This window comes from Prinia subflava, chromosome 1 (genome assembly GCF_021018805.1).
Source record: "Prinia subflava isolate CZ2003 ecotype Zambia chromosome 1, Cam_Psub_1.2, whole genome shotgun sequence".
Classification (NCBI taxonomy): domain Eukaryota; kingdom Metazoa; phylum Chordata; class Aves; order Passeriformes; family Cisticolidae; genus Prinia; species Prinia subflava.
The window spans coordinates 51816248-51829298 of NC_086247.1; the positions used below are offsets into that span (position 1 = coordinate 51816248).

Below are 13051 nucleotides of genomic sequence, written 5' to 3' on the forward strand. Positions count from 1 at the left end.
GTTATCTCTGGCTTTAGGTAATTCCTTATCTATGTCATTGTGCAATAACAGTTCAGTAATAGTTCAGTTGATAACTAAACAGTATCCGTGGCCAGCAGAACACACTGAAATTCCCCAAATTTCTCAAAAGCTCAGTGGTACAGTTTTTTATACAGTGCTTATTGTGCATTTGAATATATTCATTAGTTCCCTTAATATGCTTAGATTTAAATGCGAGGTAGAAGTGTATACCTCAGTGTGTGTTTATTTTTGTTCAGGATTGATTTCCTGCAGAAGATTTGACTCCTTGATAATACATATTTTTATTACTGTAAAGAAACTGTAGTATGAAATCCACATTGGCAGTCGTCACATTATAAAACAGTGGTCTTGGCTTTAGTTCTGTTTCCAGTGCTTTTACAGCATTCTTGAGTCTTACACTACTCAGAATACCATTTGATTCTGAAAAGACCATGTCTAAATTAGAAGTATGCTCCCAGCACCTGCTTTATTAAATTTTTTGCTTGATGTTATACCATAACTATTTTTTTCATTGTGGAAATAAATATATTTAGAGGTAATATTTAATATTTATTGGAAGTTTTCTGTGTTGAAAATCTTTTGCCATGTCTCCCCACCCCTATCAACTTGAAATAAGTCATTGTCCCAAGCATCTTGTAAAGTAGGAGAACTTTTTGTATGTCTTTTGCTGTAGCATCTATTGTCACAGTTGCCACAAGCAAGATTGAGACACTCAGACATGCACAACAAGACAAGGCTCACACTGCAAATTTTTTTTTTTCAGAAGTTGTAGCAGGGAGGTGAAATAGTTCAAGTAGGGGCAAGAAATATTTAAGATAAAAGTAGGAGGCATGTAGCTCTTAACTGTGGTAGCAAGCATCACGACTTGGTGAACATCTCTGCTGAGGTAAGGAGGTTAGAGCAACAGCCCTTTTGCAGGTGGGAAACTTGGTACATAAACCTTCCAGAAACTTTAGAGCAGGAGTATTACTAGGATGAAAAAACAGTTCCTGTAATGCAGATTCTATGCCTAAGCAATTAGATTAGACCACTGGGAATTAGACACTTAAACTGGTGCCAAGTTTGTCACTGACATGGATTAGGACTGACATCAGTGATCATGAAATGCAGTGCTGCTTCTGGCACAAACTTGGCATTATACATGGAAAAGGTTCGCTCTCACTGAGCTAAACTGTTACCTCTCACAGAAGTGTCTCCCTGATAGCTGTGTACAGAGAATGGCAAATGTTGAGAAGGAAAAAAGTAAGTTTTTGGAAATGAGAGTGTTATTGGGCACAGAGGGGAGAAAGAAAAGGTAATAAAAAGCTTCTTGTCAGCTTCAAGGTCTTTAAAAATATGCCTGAGCTAAAAAACCCCCAAAACATAAAAGTAGCTAGAGGTACTTTAGAAAATTTAATTTAATAGTTTAATAAACAGTTTGTCCCCCGTGATAATTTGATTTCATCCTATTTAGGCATGTAAATGAGTCAAAGAATGGAGATACCTAATTTTTAGAGCTTTCTTGGTTCTAGCTCCTGGGTCTTCCATAAAGTAAAATTTTGTCCTTTTTTATTGATTTTGTAAAAATTGCTCCGTTGTTCCTTTTTCTGGTGGGCTTTTTTTGTTTGTTTGTTTCAGGTATTATCTAAATATTGCAAGTGTTCATGAATATGGACAGCCAAAATTAATATTGATGTAACACAGAAATATTTTTGGTTTTTTTTTTTTCATTTGATTTCTGCAACATTATACACAAAGTACATTTTACTCCCAGTCAGTTTTGGCAAGATTGAAACCAAACAGCATTTGCAGTACTGTAAGAGTCTAGAACAATTACAGCCCACCTCTTTATCTAAATTTAAATCTTTTTTTTTTGTTAAAAAAATGCTGCAATAAATTTATATTCATTATTTTAATATTGAGCCTTTTAGTTACTTTCTTAATAATTTAATACCCATGAAGTTGTGTAAAGGCAGTGCTGCAGTGCCAGTTGTGATGGCTGCAGGAGCTGCAAATTCTGCGCAGGTCTGAAAGATCATGTGAGTGCCAGGAGCCCCTCAGAACGGGACACACCTGGAAGGACACAAGGACACTCTGTCCTTGTCTTTGTCAGTAGCATCCTGTCGTGTTTCTTCTGTTGTGCAGGGCTGTGACACTCCCCTGGCTGCGGTGGCTTCTCAAAACTGAGGGCTCTATTGTGACATCCCCATTCTTGGTCAGAGCAATCAGAAAAAAAATAATACCATGTATACATCCGGCAGGCAAATTTATTTATACTGCAGTATAGCTTTAACCTATTTGTGAGTAAATCTTAGGGAGGAATCTGCACGCAAGCTTTGATTGAGACTGCTGGATTGGATGGTCGAAGCAGAATTATTTTTCATATCTTTTAAAAGAAATTCTCTGATTTTAAGTCTCCCAGTCCAAAACCATAATTTGATTGAAAAGCCATCAGTTATTTAGACTACTTAAATAGAGTTATTTAAATTTTCTTAGTTTTATTTCAGTAATCTAGTTAGTTTTAAGTAACCTCTGATGTGGTTATTGGACTAACAACAATAGACAAGTGTTGATTTTGCAGAGGTCAGATTTGTTTGCTTTCTCCACCTTACTTAGTCTGAAGAGAGAAATTTGAATTTTTCATAACAATTAAACATAACTGCAGAGCCTAAAAATCTTCTCGTTGTAAAGAGAGTCTTGTTACAGAGTGATTATTCAGGAACAATGAGTTACAATTACACTGAATGTGGTAATTTGTTTATCTTTCTTGGAAATTATGTTCTCCTGATTTACTGTTTGTAGCAGGATCTTGGTTTTGTTTTCTGACCCCTTCCATTTCAGTCTTCAAAGTAATCCAAACATGGCACAGTTCATACTTCTTTTAGCACTTAGTTGACATCCAGAAGAGCAGAACAACTGGCCTCTTCTTGTTGCATGGGTACATCACAGTAACACAATTCCTGTGCTCGTGCTTTCTGTAGTCACAGGGGTGTTGAAGTGTGGGTGTTGAAGGGACTGTTCACGCACTGCTTGCTGGATTTGGGCTTATTGTTCAACTATAACAAGTTTATTTAACTGTTGTTTGGGCTACAGGCAGGAAAGTGACGTGATTTTGTGTGTTGGTTTCGTTAAATAAATATGTCATAAACTTGATGAATTAAGTATTGCAATGGTACCTTGAAATCTCTACCTTGTTGAATGCACTGTGGTGTCTCTGCATCACATTCTAAGCTTTTTCATTCCCTGAGGGTAGGAAACACAGCCAGTCATGATGTATTTCTCTTGGAAATAACTTCAGTCAGGTTGCAGTGATGATGCAGAGCGCAGTAAACTCTGTCTCTGAACCTCGTCATCTGCAGAGTTAATCTTGACCTAGCAATGAACATATTATTCTTTGGTTGTAGATCATTCAGTCTTGTGACTTCATAATATTTGTTTCAAGCAGTTCATATTTTAATTTTGCATGGTCCTATTTTTTGATCCTATTTTATGATCTGGACTATAATGGGAGTCTTTTGCTTGAAAACAGGCTATCATGAGCCCTAAAGTTTGAATTTGGGTTTGGTGGGTTTTTTTGCTTAATTTCTTTTACCCACTGAGGAGGTTATTTCACCAAATGAAATACTCTGCTAGTTTGGCATGATTTGTTCTGAGAAATCCACGTATTACATTACTTAACAATTTAATTTTCCAAAACATTAAAAACTACTTGTGTAGGTATTTGTAATTTATCCAACTGGAAAAAAAAGCAAGCAAACAAAAACCCAGATACATTATTGCCTTGGGACAAAATCTGTCATGTGTAAATTATCCTAAAATAATCACCAGTGTCTCTGATGTTCCTCATGCGAGTACGTTTTAAGTATTGTGAGTGGATTTCATGGAGGCCTTTTACAGATAAGTGCTTGGATGCTCCTGTATTCCTGTTTCTCATAACTCAACTATTTCGAAATAATTTTTTTAAATGTTTGGTGATAAGCTTGTGTTGCCAAGGGAAAAGCTTAAAGAGATATTGTCGAGAGGGATTTGGCTGTGGATTTTGATGTTTATTTAATAAAGATGGTTGAAGCCACTTGAAGAGTTTTAGTTTTTATTTTTTTTAATAAAAAGTGAAAAAATCTCTTATGTTCTAATTCTAACCCTTATGTTCATTTCTAACTGCTGAAGAACAGCAGAAAGTGGTGAGAAGTTGAATGTAAAAGAAGATATTTGTATTCCATGGAACCTAAAAACAAAATGCTCAAAATAAGAAAAAACAAAAAAAACCTCAAATCACCTGATTGCGTTGAATAATCAATTTCATACATCAAATTCTTCCTAAACTTAATATCTTAAACTGATTCTGTTCCTTTGTTAGGGAAGTTATTACTGTTGAAATTGTAGTAGAAACATCAAGTTGACAGCTGTGAAAAGTTGTCTGTTATTGTAAGATGACGATTACCTAAAATGTTGAAGTTCCTAAATGTTAAGTTGGTCTCCTCCTGCTAAAGTGCAGTGTACTGTGTGATGGTATTCTTGGAACATCGATTTATTTTTTGATGTATAAAACTTTTTATTTTATATGCCCTATGCACTTTCTCCTGGTATTTTTGGGTTTTGTTTTTGTTTTGTTTTTGTTTTGTTTTTTCTTTGCTTTCTTCCACCCCTCTTGTCAGCACCAGGTCATATCCATGAGATCCCTGGGGAGATTATCAGGTGCACCTGCTATAATCTTGAGACATTTTTAGATTTGTTGTTGATTGTATTGACTTTTGTTTATTGAACTGTTTGGATTTACTGGAAACAAATATGAAGTCTAATATCCATTTTAATAAAGTTGTCTCTTTTTGAGCAGTAAGTGCATAATTACAGTATAACTTGGTGAGAACAGTTGTGTTCTTATTTGATGCTTTTAATTGGTAAGATCTAGAAATGCTTTGCAAATGCTGTGTTAATGAAGTGTAATAGAAGAATAATTTACCTCACCACTGAAATGCAGCACTGAACATGAGGCAGGAATGAATTGTGCTGATTTAAAAAAGGCAAAACCCAAAAAACGCAGACATCCCCAATGTATAAAGGAGTAAAACCTAGATAATAAAAAACTTTATTTCTTTTATTTCAATATATTATTTTTCTCAAGCGTAAAATAGCTATAAAATAGTTATATTATAACTATAATAATTAAGAATGAAATATAACTATATATATAACTAATAATTAAGAATGAAAATAATTTTTTTTTCAAGGAAAGAATCATGAGCAGTAAAAGCATATGCTAAGAAATAGCTGATCATGCTGGTCAGTCTGAAATGTGTTATTTTGATGGAAGTATTAAATCAGCCAGTAAAGAGTATGCTGTACATTATCTTTGCAGAGAGAACAGCATGCTTGCAGCAAGAAGTTGAAAGTACAGTTTTCTATTAAAGGGGTTTTTTATATTCCTATGTGGAAGTTTTTACCAATAGGGCACAACACAAATAGTATTGATTTGGGTATTGAATTAATTTTTTAGATATTCAAGACTCTGAGTTGCCTGCAGTTTAGGAAAAAAAAAACAACATAATTTGATTCTGTAAAAGAGATCTTGTTTACTTTTTAAACATGATGGATACATTTAGAGATTTTTAAAATATGTACGTGGGTCTGTAGCTTTCCATTCTTAAATACTCTTGCTGGCAATTGTTTAGCCCATAAAATGTCATTTCTTATGGGTCAGTATGGAATTCAAGATGGGAACTGTTGATGTGCCTTTGTGTGCCTCAAGAGCATTGCATTGCTAGAGCTTGTGTCTCTAATCAGGCCGAGAAAATGAGATTTAGAGAAGGCTAGGAAGGCAAAAAATGAGTTGAGAGGAAACAAATGGAACAAGAAAGAAGGCAGAATGATAGAAGGTAACTAGGAAAGGTAACTAGGTAACTGGGAAACTCAAAGGGACTTAAGCTTCTAATTTTTACCTCTCTTCAGAAGGCCAGTGAAGTTTTCCTCAGTGGAGTCCTCTGTTTTAAGGTTTTCTGCTTTTGCAGATGACAGGGTTTCTTGGTTTTGATGCAAGTTTAGTTTTGGTTTGGTTTTGATGTGTTTACTCAAATATGTAATTTTAGCTCCTGGTTAAAAACGTGGCGATTAAATATTAAACAGCTTCCGTAAATATTGATCAAAAGAAGGAAGTTATGTATATAAAATAGCTGCATGTTTTTGAAAGATATGAATTCTGGAGAAGAAATTGCTTTAAGATAAAATAACAGGATGAGTTTGAAAGAAACAGTCTTTTAACCAATTATTTAGCAGATACCAGTATTAAACAGTCTTTTCCTAATTTTTAACATGGTGTCTTGAGAGAAGTAAAAGAGAGTGTAGCCTCAGATCTATATTCAATGTTGAAAGCTGACCAGCTGATTTTACAGAAATTTTAAGTTTCTGACTTTAATCTCTGAGAATTAAAGTCGTGACATACACAGCAGTCCTTCTATGAAACAGGTTTTTCATCTGTTAGAATTTTTTGGTAATCCTGCTTACAGCTTTAAGTGCTTTATCTCAGTGGCTTACTATCCTAATATGATTAGAACAGGTAACCATCACTAATGCAATGCAGTAAGTTAGAGGTGTAATTTCTGTTTTTCATTGCCTGCCACCAGTCACAAGTTTGCAGACCTTAAGAGGATGGCTTTGTTTTTAGAAAAATATACTGATGGAATTGGAGTTTGAGTCTTAAAATGTTCCTATTTCTAGAGAAGGAAGGTCCGGAGAAAAAGAAAATGAAGAAGGATGCGGGGAATAAGAAATCAGCACCCGTTAGCATTCTTTTTGGTTACCCTCTGTCAGAGCGCAAACAGATGGCACTTCTCATGCAGATGACAGCAAGAGACAACAGTCCAGGTGATCTTACAGAGTTAACAGTTTTCTCCCTCCTGCCTGTTTAATCCTGTCCTAGTCAGAATATTTGGAACTATGATGTTTTTCAGCACTCTTTTTGTTTTTCACATATTTTAAATCATTCATACTTCTGCTAAAATTTATTTCATGTGGATGATAAATCTAATTTAGCTGTAAAAATTTTATTTCTTCCTTCATTATTTTTGCCTCAGATACTGTTTTGTATGGAGTATTTAAAGCATGAAGTACTTTTTTTTTTAACTGAAGCTTAACTATTATCTCATTGTCTCACTTTGGAGCAGGATTTTAATTTAGGAGGAAATGGGATCATTTCCTTCTGATTTAACGGGAGAGGGGAGACATCTTGTTTTGAAATCACCATTTCAAACTGTCCTTGGTCCAGCTGCATTTAAAAAAATCTTTACGTATGTATCTGTTCTACAGGTGTAAAGTTTTTACAGAATTGCTATTTAAAAGCAAATGACTGGGTTTCCTTAAGGAGCCATCCAGTCCACCCAGCTGTGTTGGTACAGCTGAGGATTTGTAAGTAGTAAAATACACAGACTGTAATTCCTTGAACTGGCATCCCACTACATAAAAATCCCGTGGAATTTTACTGGAGGAAGGGGAAGCAGGGTAGATACTTATCTGCATGATCTCACCTTGTCTTGATTCAGGAGAATTTATACCAGATTATGTGGATAGTTGTAGTTTGGATAGACTTCATTTGTCCTAGAAACTTGCTTAAAATAGTAAGAATTTGCAAAATGCCCTTTTTACATTGAAAATCAGCATTGGGCTGACAGGTGTGAAGGATGAAATGTCTTTTATTTAAATATAATGATTTCACTGGTCATTTTCATCTTTGAAGGCAAATGCTGACAACCTTTTTACTTCACGTCATTTTCATTAACTTAACAGTGACCATTTAAAAACTTGTTTTGTAGATTCCACCTTAAATCATTCCTTACAAACAACACCAACACAAAAGAAAACTCCGACCTCTTCTTCAAGACAAAAAGACAAAGTTAACAAGAGAAATGAACGAGGGGAAACTCCTCTACATATGGCAGCAATTCGAGGGGATGTTAAACAGGTCAAGGAGCTAATCAGATTAGGTGCAAACGTAAATGTAAAAGATTTTGCAGGTAAGTTGAGTACTCCTAACTGTGTAAATTAAAAGTAACACTCAAGTTGTTAACAGAGGTTTCCTTTTGGTTCATGTTGTAGGCACATGAAAAAGTATAACTTCCTAGAAATTCCCAAAAGTGTGTTTTTCATTTCCAGTGGTAGTACTGGGATGCTGTAGTACAGAGAGTGTATTATTAGAACAGTTTTAATACCTAGAGGTTTCAGTTGTGTCCAGGGCCTTTGCACAGTAGGTATGTACAGCAATCTGTGCACGCTTGCTGAACTTGGTAGGATTATGCAGGACAGAGTTAAATGGTGAGACTGTGGCTGTGTGAGGAGATGCAGAGTTCAGTAATGGTGGGGGCGGTGGTGCTGTCATGTGCTGTTTTCACTGGGACAGCTGATGGGCACTCTCACCAGGTGAGAGTGGTATGGTTCCAGTTGTCATCTAGTCCTGCTGGATTAATGACAGCTTTGATGTGTCAGTATTTGCTGTGATTTAAGCAATGATTGATGAGCTTTGTTAAGTTAATATATACGATATTTTTAGGTTTATGGGTTTTGGTTTATGGGTCTGAATTGTGTTCTCAGAGGGAATGGTTGAGAGGAGTTGAGGTAGCAGACTCTGTAGGAGAAACTAAGAACTATATAGCATAATTAGTTGTCAGCTCAAACTTTACATCAAGAGAAGATATTAATGAGCTGAACTGAAATCTTGACTTTAGGTAAGAAATAGATCAGTAGTTTCTTGGTTTGTAGATGTTAGCTGAGTTTGTATTTGAACATGAAGCTGCCCAGGACTGGCATGTAGAGGAAGAGAAGAAGCCAAGCAGAAGTAGAACAGTGAGATCTTTAAAGAAGTTGAGAGGGGAAACGAGAAGAACTTGTTGACAAGAGCAATTTTAGAAAAGGAGGGGGAGGTTCAGGGGAAGACAGGTCCATAGAAATCACTGAGAGAATAATAGAAACACTTGAAGAAGAAATGTAGTGGGTTGACCTTGGCAGGCTGCCAGACACCCACCCAGCTGCTCTCTTACTTCTCTTCCTCAACAAGGTGTGGGGAGAAAATAAGATAGAAAAAAGCCCTTGTGGGTCGTGTTAAAGACCCTTTAATAAGAATAGCAAAAGCTGCATGTGCAAGCAAAAGAAGAAGAGGAATTCAGTTATTACTTGCCATCGTCAGGCAAATGTTCTATCCCTTCCCAGAAAGCAGGCCCTCAGCAGGTGTAACAGGTGCTTGGAAAGACAATTGTTATTGTGTACAAACTACTCTCCTGCCATCTCCTTTCAATGAGCTTTTACTGCGGGACATCCTGTGGTATGGAATCTACATTTGGGTCAGCTGATCTGGCTGTGTCCCCTCCCAAAGTTGTGCAGGAGGAGGGAGAGAGAAGCCCATGACACTTCACGAGCCCTGTTCAGCAGTAGCCAAAGTCACCAGTATGCTGTGAGTACTGGTGTAGCCCCAGATGCAATGCGCTTTACTGTATGGGTTGTTCTGAAGGACGTTAACGTCACAGCTTCATCCCAGGCTGACCTAGGGCTGATATTTAATTTTAAAGGCAGATTGGAAGGAAAAGGACAATGGCTGAGAGCTGGTTCTGAGAATCAGTTGGAAACAAGTTGTTGGAGACTTCATTCAAAATTATGGAGGAGGTGTTTGGGATCATGTGAGATATTTTTTTATTGGTAATCCGAAGTGAGAAGCAGAGATGGCTGAACTTCAAAATACTGTGCAGAAGGAGAAGTCAAGAAGAGGGGGAGGGTTGAAGCAGTGAGTCATGAGTGGAGAAAAGTAGGAATTTAGGATGCAGCGTAGTTTGGAGAATTAGAGGTTTTTTAGCTAGGGATTTGGCAGAACTAAAGGAGCAGAGAATGAATTAGTAATGGAGGAAGTAACCCTGCTCATGGGATATCTGCCAGAATGATACTGTCGTGTGAGAACAGGAGTAAAGGAAACAGATATTGACAGCAAGCCAGCACTAGAGTTGGCAGGCTGGACATTGTGAAAAGATGGAAAAGCAAAGCAGTACAACAGCGAGAAAAGTAAATTATGGAGATAATTAATACAGAGAATAAAAGACAGGGATCAGAGAGCTGAGAGCAGAAGAGTGTTACCATGTTGGGTGAGTGTGAAAAGGGCAAATGGCAAGAAAATGGAAAGAAGGAAGTGATAGCCAGGCAGTGCTGGAAGTGAGTAACCCAAGTGATGACTGAAGAGGAAATTTAGTGTATGAAGGACAGGAGGAAGTGTTTTGCTTTAGAATAACTTAGAAGCTTTTTTTTTTTTTTAAGCTTTTTAAAAAGTTTAAATGAATGGCAGCTTGGAAGTTGCGTGAAAGATGAAGGTGAGAAGTCCCATTACTGAGGGATTAGATAAGTTAGGGGTTTCTTATACCACCACTTCATGGATGTACAAGACTGTTACTGATTAGACACAGAGTTCACACGAGTACTGTTTTTACTGGTTATGTTGGAAACAAAAGTTGAATGCCTCCCCAGAACTGGGCTTTGAGAAGGCATCAAGAGGAGTTCGCGTCAGCTATGAAGTGAAAGTCGTCAAGATAGGGAGAGGAAATTGAGGTAAGGAATAGAGCATGTGTGGGTTGTCATCTTCAGTTGATGCTCTGCTGCAGAAAATGAGCACTGAACTTGTGGAAATCAAAATTGCAAAAATTGGCTAGTGTTCTGGGAAATACCAGAGTAAGTTCTTCGCCAGTATTTATTAATAGCTTATTGTCTAGCTGCTAATGTTGTTAATGATTCCTAGTTATGTATTCAGTAACTCTGAAGGAGAACTGGTTATGGTAACTTGCCACACTTTACTGTTTCCAATGGTGTGGTTTTCAAACAGTTTCCATATATCATTATATTATTTATATATACACGTAAGACAGGTCAAATGTTTAGTAGTCAAAGAACCTCTACCATGTTTAGGCTGGGGATTTTGTACCAGGTTTTGTCTTCTATTTGATTTGTGATTCCAGTGTTCAGTTTAATCTCAGAATAACTTGGAAATTGATGTGAGGTTTAAAGTTGATAAAGCATGTGTTGTTCATCAGATGGATGGCGCAGCTGTTCTGCCAAGTACTGTGTGTGTGTTTTGCAGTGTTTGGAGACAATAGAGATCTATAGTGCAGGAATGAAAAACCAAATCTTTGATCTTTGTCTTAAACCTACCATTCTTCCCTCTAGGTTGGACACCACTGCATGAAGCTTGTAACGTTGGTTACTATGATGTCGCTAAAGTTCTGATAGCAGCGGGAGCAGATGTGAACACACAGGGCTTGGATGATGATACCCCACTTCATGATTCTGCTAGTAGTGGACACAGAAATGTGAGTGTTCTGGGAGAGTAGGAGGGGGAGAAATACCTCGTTTGAAAGGCTGAAGCTTCAGAACAAATTCCAACTGTCCTCATTGCAGTTGTATGGTCTTGTAGTTCTGCTTCTGCTGTTTTGGGAGCATCTTAAAATTGTTCTGATTGTCTTTGTTTCATCTGACTTCTATTGCCAGATATTTTCTACCAGTATCTGTTTTCTTAAATATTTAAAAGTTTCAACTTTACTTTCTTCGTAAATAAGCACTTAAATTGCTTCTTTTGAGAAACTTTTACTCTATAGAATTCTCAAAAGAAAAATTTCACCTAACAGTATACTGTGGATTTGTGTATATTAGATATACGTGTTTATAAATATTTAAAGCTATATATCCTATATTTCTCTTTAAATACTATTTATGGCATTAAAATAGAGATGTATATATATTATTACTATTATTTTAAATTCACCAATCAGCACTTAGGGGAGAAGATAAATGAAGCTCTGTAGGTACTTTACTTTGACTTTTAAGTTTGTTCTTGATTTCTGCAAATAAGATGCAGAAATGACTCTGCTTTCCCTTTATATCTCTTATTTCATTACTCTGTGTGTTTCTGCTGTATAAAGCAAAAGATAGAATGCATCCTTAAATCAAGTACACCTTGCAAACAAGATGTTCAGTTTGAAAGGTTTTTCTGGAAAAGCTAGAGAAATTAATTATGATAATCTGTTGGGAGTTTTTTTATTAGCTGTTTAGTAACTGCTTTTTATAGGTATGTAAACAAAGATCTTGGGTCTTAGATCAAGCTTTCATAGTCTTGGAGAATGGGATCTTTTGCCTATCTGGTATCAGTACAGGTGCCCATGCCTATCTCTTTGACATTATGTACCAGAATAATTCTGAAGCTTCCTGTTAAGGTATCACTGTCTGCTGAATTTCCACATTCTTTACACATAGGAAAAAAGAGTAATTGATACTGGACACTGTGCTGAAAATGCAGTGGCCTTGGTATCACTGTAACATTAACAAATTCTTGCCCTTGATGATGGAAAAGATGATGATTCTGATTTATTGCAGTTGTGAGTGGGCATGGTTTATTCCTCCAGTAGGATACTTGGATCTCTCTCGGGGCTTTTTGGAACTCCTGGGGAAACCAATAGTACTGTGACTTGTCAAACTGTATCTGTTCCTTACTTAAGTGTAATAAAATTTGGACCGAGAGGATGAATCAAGTGCAGAGGAGCAGAGATCCTGGTAGGTGGGGAACCAGATAAATTGTATGAGGAAATGCTAGAACAGCAAGAACAAAAGGCTTCTGTTTCTTTCTTTTATAATGATGCTGTGTCTGTGTAACAGAGGGGTAGCTGTCTCTAGTCTTCCCCTTCACTTCCTTTACAGAGCAGAATATGTACATACTACCTGGACTTTGCATTTTACTTGCTGAAATCTTGCTTTCCAGTCTCAGTATCATGGATAGGACTTAGGATTGCATATCATGTTACTCACTTTTTGTGTGCAGCAGGGGATTTTTATCCTGCTCAAGTAACATGTTGGGGATAGCCTAAAAGTTAGTTTATTTAATGCTGCAGATTGTGAAGCTGTTGCTTCGACATGGTGGAAATCCATTTCAAGCCAATAAGCATGGGGAAAGACCTGTTGATGTTGCTGAAACTGAAGAACTGGAAATGCTATTGAAAAGAGAAGTGCCCATCTCTGATGATGAGGACAGTTGCTCAGGTAAAAG

At 36.7% G+C, this 13051-nt stretch overlaps 1 protein-coding gene across 2 annotated transcripts in view; it reads left to right on the plus strand.

Moving 5' to 3' along the window:
* Positions 1 to 13051, plus strand: part of ANKRD12 (ankyrin repeat domain 12) — a 58691-nt gene that overhangs the window by 26035 nt on the left and 19605 nt on the right. For both annotated transcript variants that reach the window (XM_063396420.1, XM_063396429.1), the window contains 4 exons: positions 6712 to 6858; positions 7803 to 8003; positions 11182 to 11324; positions 12897 to 13044. In XM_063396420.1, coding sequence (XP_063252490.1) covers positions 6712 to 6858; positions 7803 to 8003; positions 11182 to 11324; positions 12897 to 13044 — 639 coding nt within the window. The remainder of the gene's footprint in view (positions 1 to 6711; positions 6859 to 7802; positions 8004 to 11181; positions 11325 to 12896; positions 13045 to 13051) is intronic.